At 48.5% G+C, this 7,514-nt stretch overlaps 1 protein-coding gene across 4 annotated transcripts in view; it reads left to right on the top strand.

Moving 5' to 3' along the window:
* The window catches only part of ddx31 (DEAD (Asp-Glu-Ala-Asp) box polypeptide 31), a 14,700-nt gene extending 8,211 nt beyond the window's left edge, over positions 1 to 6,489 (top strand). For all 4 annotated transcript variants that reach the window (XM_020595281.1, XM_020595284.1, XM_020595282.1 and 1 more), the window contains exons 12-21: positions 607 to 713; positions 1,004 to 1,224; positions 1,409 to 1,561; positions 1,661 to 1,720; positions 1,808 to 1,858; positions 2,191 to 2,330; positions 2,472 to 2,556; positions 4,100 to 4,211; positions 4,291 to 4,531; positions 6,165 to 6,489. In XM_020595281.1, coding sequence (XP_020450937.1) covers positions 607 to 713; positions 1,004 to 1,224; positions 1,409 to 1,561; positions 1,661 to 1,720; positions 1,808 to 1,858; positions 2,191 to 2,330; positions 2,472 to 2,556; positions 4,100 to 4,211; positions 4,291 to 4,531; positions 6,165 to 6,297 — 1,303 coding nt within the window. In that variant the 3' untranslated portion in view covers positions 6,298 to 6,489. The remainder of the gene's footprint in view (positions 1 to 606; positions 714 to 1,003; positions 1,225 to 1,408; positions 1,562 to 1,660; positions 1,721 to 1,807; positions 1,859 to 2,190; positions 2,331 to 2,471; positions 2,557 to 4,099; positions 4,212 to 4,290; positions 4,532 to 6,164) is intronic.
* The last annotated feature ends 1,025 nt before the right edge of the window (positions 6,490 to 7,514 follow it).

Here is a 7,514-nt window from a genome sequence, read left to right as displayed (position 1 = left end):
CCATGACACCAGACCGGCCACCTCCCTGTTGATTTCAGTATTTCCTTTCTTTCATGAGTAGCTACAGAGAAGTGTGTGCTCCCTGTTACAGGACGCAGCTGGTGGTTTTGTCTGTTACTTCCCACAACCCCCATCCAGAGACCAGCAGCACAAGTGAATGTGGTGTCCAGACCCTGTTCCAGCTAATTGGCTTGTGCCATAGACCTCCACTCCTCCTCTTGTTTGAGTTTGTGGAGGCTTTTTGAGACTGAACAGAAGAGGACCCAGAATTGAGCCCTGAGGAACTCCATGTCGGTTTGTTCCCTCAGAAATGGAGATAGTCCACACTAATTGTTTTCTGAGGAAAAACTGTGAAGCTAAATGCAACAGAGGAGAAAAATCGCTCTTTGAGCAGCTTTAACTCTACTTCACATGTTGCGTTTTGTTTACTGAGTAGGTGTAGGAAAGGGAAGTTCTATCAGCAATTACACAAACATTCACAAGCTGAGAAGCTTTACTGACAGGGACATGTGATCAAAAACTAAAGAATCCTGTCACTTTGTATAATTGTCTTTTGACCTTGATCCAGTGTCAGTTCTTAGCAGCACTTTACCCGTGTGTCTTCAGGACGTTGGACCTGGGCTTTGAGAGGGATCTGACCATCATATTAAACAGTCTGAATTCTACAGGACCAAGTCGACAGAATGTCCTGCTGTCTGCTACACTAACACACGGTAAGGACATGGTGTTTCACTTCAGCTCTGTTTCTGTTTTGATTTCTGTTCGAAATGTCATCTGTGATCTCGTTCTCTGTTTTTCTGTTTGAACTCTTTTCCCTTTGGAGGTCACTGTACTTCATATACTATAAACGCATATACTTGTATTGCTTAGGGTGAGGTTTTCAACCTCAGGCTATGCGTTACCGACGGTGTAGGGGGCCAGGCTTCCCGTTACAGACGGCGTAGGTACCGCCTAGATTTTATGAAGAACCATAAATCAAGGTTTGCATCCTGCTGTGTTTCAGCTGTGACCCGATTAGCAGACCTGTGTTTAAACGACCCAGTCAGCATCCACATGTCTGGCCCCGCCTCCTCTGACCTCACCACCGCTGTGACCTCTGACCCCAGCTCAGCCAGCCAGTCGGAGAGCTTTGCTGTGCCAGAGTCTTTGAAGCAGTATGTGGTGGTGGTTCCCAGTAAGATCCGACTGGTCTGTCTGGCTGCTTTCATACTGGACAAATGCAAGGTAACCAGATTGAACATGCAGTGTCAGTTTATTAGGTACACCTAAGTCAACTGCTGGTTGTGGTGGAGGCTGGAGGTTGTACTGCTGTTTACCTGTACCGTCTTACACGGAGATGTTTCTGGTGTTTAGTCTCTGTGATATGAACAGGGTGGACAAAATAATAGAAATGCTCTCTTTGTTGTAGTTTTTCCGTGACAACAAACTCATCGTCTTTGTCTCGAGCTGCGAGGCTGTCGAGTTCCTCTACTCATTGTTCACCTCCGTCCTCACGGGGCCCTCGGCCAGTGACAAGTCTCAGCTTCGCTTCATGCGTCTCCATGGCAACCTGAAGCAGGAGGTGAGACCCCCATGTCAGTGTTTCTAAATCCAGCCTTTCTCTACTCTTTGGTGCTGGTGTACCTGAGCTTAGTCAGTCTGTGCTTGTTTTCCCCACCAGGAGCGCTCTGACGTCTTCCAGCAGTTTTCAGTGACTCAGTCTGGGGTCCTGCTCTGTACGGTCAGTGTGTCTGCTGCCCACCATGCTGACTCTGTCATACGTGCTCTACAAGTGTTTTATGTTCTAACACTGAGACGCATATTTCAGGATGTAGCGGCCAGAGGTCTGGACCTTCCTCGGGTCACCTGGATTGTTCAGGTAAATAAAGAGTCAGGACATGAAAACAGCTACAAAGGTTGTCAGGATCAGAGTGGACAGTTCAGGTGTGTCCACCTGGGTTGTCTCATCCAGTTACTGGCTTAGATCTTAAGCATCATACTAGTTCATACGGACTGAAGGCTCAGGTTGGGATGATGACACGGGAGCAAATCCCCCATCTTCGTTCTCTTTGTGTTTGTGTGGATGTTTTTTGTCTCATTCAATAATCCTTTTGTGTTTCCACAACTAATGACCAACCTCCAGTCAGAGTAGGCGTGGTTTAAAAGTGGTACTACAGTTACCATGTAGTAAATGCTTCTGTGTTTCTGCAGTACACTCCTCCGACAGCAGCAGCAGAATACGTTCACCGTGTCGGACGGACAGCTCGTATCGGAGGAGGAGGAAGCAGCCTGCTCTTCGTCACCCCTGCTGAGACTGCCTTCATCACTGAGCTGGCCAATCACAACATCAGGTTAGTTAACTGATATCCAGTCACCTTCCCACACCATATGACAACTACATGTAGAGCAGCAGCTTCCTTACAACCGCATACAGTACCGTGCAAATGGAACTGCTGATGGTGCTGCAGTGTTCCTTTCTTGTTGTGTTTCAGCCTATCAGAGATGAAGCTGCTGGACATCCTGTCCTGTCTGATGATGGATGACACTTACAAGGGGCGGGGCAAATACCACAGCAAGGTACCTTGCACCTTCTTACTCACACCTGGGCTCCTCAGACCAGGGGAGACCAGACTTCAGATCTTAAGGGTCCAGAGGTGTTTCCAGATGCGGCTGCACAGTGTTCAAGGTTTTGAGCTGGGTGGAGCTGAAAGCTCCATGGGTGTAGCTGTCTTTTTTTAGGTTTAGGTGAGGACCTATATTGTCTACACAGCTTCACCACAGTTAAACAACAGCACAGTACATGGGCAATGCAGACAAAAACAGGTACATGTAGAAAAACCTGGATTTTACAGGAGAAGTATACAGTTGGTTAAAATGACCCAGTTACCCAGAGGTGTGCCACATGGTGCCACATGGTGGCACACCTCTGCCCACGTGGCAAATTCATGAGGTCACTGACCTTGACCTTGAACCACCAGAATCTAAACCGTTCATCTTTGAGTCCAAATGGACACTTGTGTCAAATGTTAAACAAGACGTACAGACAATCTGAAAACATAAGGCCTCTGGCTGTGGCAGTCGTCGTTGTGGAAGCATGAAGATGCTGCAGGTCAGTAAACTAGAGAACTAAGCATTCAGCATTTGAGTGCCTTTGGCAGGAAGGACCCCCGGCTCAGGTTTCTGGTAGCTCCTACCTGTGTGTAATGTCTCGCAGAGGGTCAGAGCTTAATTCTTATTTCTCATATGGCCGCATGTGCAGCCGAGGTGACAGCACAGTGAGGACTGGGCCTACTGCTCAGTCTGGAGTATCCTCATGTATCTGAACCAACAGGCAGCTGAGAGGACACCTGCTGTGTCTCTGCTGCTGATATCTGAAGGCAGCGGGTGATATACAGTGACTGAAGCAGCTCTAAAGAAACCCGATGTGAACCTGCAGGACGTTCAGACTCTGACTTGACCTACTGTGTGAGTCTGTCACAGGACATCCAGGAGGATTGAAGCTGCTGATTCCCTGGCATGTTCAGCGGTGTCAGTCTGATCGCTGTGGGCTTCACCGCCAGTGGCGCCACTTGATCTAGACGGTGTTAATATTTAATTAATCACTGTTGAGGAGTTTGTCCATCATAGGAACGCGACTGGGGGGTTTGGGGGGGGGGGTGCAGTGCACGCAGAGCAGTCATCGGTGATCAGTTAAATGTTTGCGTCCTCACACAATGAGTATTAGCGTTACACGCGCCATGTGTAAACGCACAGCTGACTGCATGTGGGGGGAGCAGCCCCTCCCTCATCTAAACTGAGGACGACAGAGAAAGTACAGTGGAGAAACAAAGCAGGACAGTTGGCGTCGACCCTGGAAGCTACGCTTGGTGATGGTTAAAGGATGTTCAGGGTGTAGGGCTGGTCAGGTTCCCACCGTGGAAGCATTAAAGCATTAGACTCTGATTGGAATCCCAGGGTAAAGTAACACATTACCAAATGAGTGGATTAACAGTTAAATTTGTACAAAGACCCTGATGGTAGCAAAGATAAAAATAATTAAAATAAGTGTAGTTTGAATCTCCTGTCTCAGTCCAGTGGAGGTTCACAGGGAAGATCAAGGTTTAGTTGTGCTTGTCTGCAGAGTTCGTCCAGAGCTCTGGAGCAGGAGACCCGAGAGAGGGCCACTGTGCTACAGACCCAGTTTGAGGACTTTGTCCACTCAGACCAGGACTCGGTCCAAACCGCCAAGAAAGGTACAGCTCTTTCATTTTCTGCCTGTCTGTGAGTGTGAAGCCATTGGTTGACCTGGTGATGTCACTGTGATGTCATCAGCACTACAGTCCTTCCTGCGGGCCTACACCACCTACCCCGCTCACCTCAAACACATCTTCCATATCCGCTCGCTCCACCTGGGACACACCGCCAAGAGCTTCGGCCTCAGAGACGCTCCGCAGGGTCTGAGCTCTGCCTCCGGAAACCACAACAAGAAGCAGAGCAGGAGTCTAGTCCAGACCCAGAAGAGGAAGCTAGCCAGCAGCCAGACAGCACGGCGGGGCAGAGCTGGAGACAAGAGGTGAGTTTGATGTTGGCCCACTATAACCACACTGAGCCGTTGTGAGGACAGGTGCACCACAGGGGCCCCAGGTGGTCTGCTGAGGTCCTGGATCAGAGCGGACCATCCTGTGGTGCTCTGTGTCCATGCTGGAGACCAGCGAGTCAGCACGTCTCCGTGGTCTGAGTTTTACTTTCACTCCTCATCTCAGCTTTGTTTGACTGATTTGAGCCGAGTCTCAGCTGTGTCCAGTCACTGCTGAGACACACCGAACACTTCCTGCTATTGCTCTTCACATTAAAAGCTTTCACTAGGGTACTTTTATTCTGAAGGCCCTTCTAGAACATGCACTACGTTTGTCAGCCAGTTGGCTAGTCCTCAATGCTGACAGATCTGATCACCCAGATGTTGTGCATCATCATCTGCTGTTCTTGACTCAGCTCCATTTGAATTAAGTTGGTTTCACACAGACTCAGTTGGTTCAGTAAACAGCTCCAACATGATGTTGTGTGGGGAGCTGGTGGACCAACTGGAACACAGAGCAGTGACTCTGGTTGGTGGAAACAGACACCTCCCATGTTCCCCGAGGAGGAACCCTGCGGTGTAGCTCACTGGACGGGTTTAGTAGCTGGTGGACAACAGTGAAGGTCAGAGCGATGAGCTGGACCAGGGTCTGGACTCGCATGATGGTGAGGACACCACGTTTACTGGTGCTGTTGGTCTGTGGATGGGGTTGGTGGGGAATGACAGACTGAATCACCATCTGCGTCCTTCAACAACAGTGTTAATATAAAGTAGGTGTGACAGTGATGGCTCTGCCTAAAGTCCACAAACACTGGATCTATGTTTTCATAAAAATGTTAATTTTTCTGCCAGTTTTACATTGAACTGTGTGTGTGTGTGTGTGTGTGTGTGTGTGTGTGTGTGTCTCTGTCTCTGCTCGTTAACACACACCTGCTGAAAGGCATTATTAATTATGTATGAGCTCCCTTCAGTCACACATCATGTTTACACGGTGTGCTGTTGAGTTTGTGGTTCACAGCTGGCATGTCGGGACAAGACCTGACACACACACACACACACACACACACACACACACACACACACACACACACACACACAGTGGGCAGTACAGATATAATTACAGGTGTGTGTTTGGACTCCGCTTCCTCTGTGTCCCACAGTCAGGGTGCATTCAGGTGCTCCTCAGCTAATAAAGTTGTTAGGTTAAGATACACACTCAGTGGTCAGTTTATTAGGAACCCCTGTGTCGGACTGAGCCAGTCTGATCCAGCAGCGCTGCAGTAAACCCTCCGTCATGAAGGTGATGATGTTTGTATTCGGACTGTTTCACTATGGTGTTGGTTCACGTCTGTGGTCACTGCAGATTGTGCTGCTGCTCAACTGGACCGGGTTATACTGAGACCTGGTTCTGATGTTTAGCCTCACTGAAATAAATGTGTGGACACAATAAGAGGAACAGCTCTCAGTAGAATGTAGTGCATTTGTACAGCAGCCAAAATGATCAGCGATTGATTCATTGTTCATTTATTATTGTAATATTGATACTCCATAAATACCCACCCTGTCTGTAGTCACAGTGCACATCGATGACACACTTGTTACTCTTTAATCGACACTTTCTCATCCTCAGGGTATGTCCCGTTCAGAGGGAGGTCAGCTTGATTCGCTCGGAGTTCTCCAGCGGGATCGAGGATGGGGATGCCAAGAAGAAGAAGAAGAAGAAGAAGAAAGGAAGATGTGCCTCAGGGGAGGAAGCGGACTAAAGGGGAGGATACCAGGGAGTGAGAGTGAACTGGAACTTCTCCCACAGTAACAGACTTTTCAGTCGTCAGTGTCTGAACCCAGGTGGCACGTCAACGCAGGTCGTGTTGTGGGACACGAGCCACAGCGAGAATGGTTTTGACTCGAACTGTATTATATGTGTGAAAATAAAAGCCCTGGTGATGTGAACAGGATCACACACATTATTGTGATCATATGTTTGTTGTTTCCAAATCTAGCCACAGGGGTTGCAAGCCAGTGACTTCTGTGCCGGTCCCAAGCCCGGATAGAGAGGGTTGCGTCAAGAAGGGCATCCAACGTAAAAACATGCCAAATTTAAACATGCAAATCATCAGTGCGAATTCCATACCGGATCGGTCGAGGCCCGGGTTAACAACGACCGCCACCTCTGCTGTTGACCTACAGGGTACTGGCAGAAATTGGACTACTGTTGGTCGAAGAAGGAGAGGAAGGTGTGGACAGGAAGATAAACGGGGTAGGAGTGATCCTGAAGGAGGAGCTCGTGAGGAATGTTTTAGAGGTGAAAAGAGTGTCAGACAGGGTGATCAGTTTGAAGTTGGAAATTGAAGGGGTAATGTTGAATGTAGTCAGTAGTTATGCTCCACAAGTAGGGTGCAAGTTAGAAGAGATGGGGAGATTCTGGAGTGAGTTAGAGGAGGTGATGGAGACTATTCCCAGAAGGGAGACAGTGGTGATTGGGGCAGACTTCAACGGGCACGTTGGTGAGGGGAACAAAGGTGATGAGGAGGTGATGGGCAGGTTTGGTGTTAAGGGAAGGAACCTAGAAGGACAGATGGTGGTGGACTTTGCTAAGAGGATGGAAATGGCTGTAGTTAACAACTATTTCCAGAAGAGGGGGGAACATAGAGTTACATATAAGAGTGTAGGTAGGAGTACGCAGGCAGACTACATTCTATGTAGACGAGGTGATCTGGGAGAGATTAGTGACTGCAAAGTGGTGGTAGGAGAGAGTGTAGCCAGACAACATCGGGTGGTGGTGTGTAGGATGACTCTGGTGGTCAGGAAGAACTTCCAGATGACTGGGAAACTACAGCAGAAGTGATCAGGGAGACAGGTAGGAAAGTTTGTTCTAGTTTGTTCAACAGGATTTTAGAAAGTGAGAAGATACCTGAGGAATGGAGGAGAAGTGTACTAGTGCCGATCTTTAAGAACAAGGGTGATGTGCAGAGTTGTAGCT

The sequence above is a fragment of the Monopterus albus genome, unplaced genomic scaffold (assembly GCF_001952655.1).
Source record: "Monopterus albus unplaced genomic scaffold, M_albus_1.0 scaffold26.1, whole genome shotgun sequence".
In the NCBI taxonomy this organism is placed as follows: domain Eukaryota; kingdom Metazoa; phylum Chordata; class Actinopteri; order Synbranchiformes; family Synbranchidae; genus Monopterus; species Monopterus albus.
The sequence above is the reverse complement of the archived record's forward strand: the minus strand, read 5'-3'. Positions and strand labels throughout refer to the sequence as shown.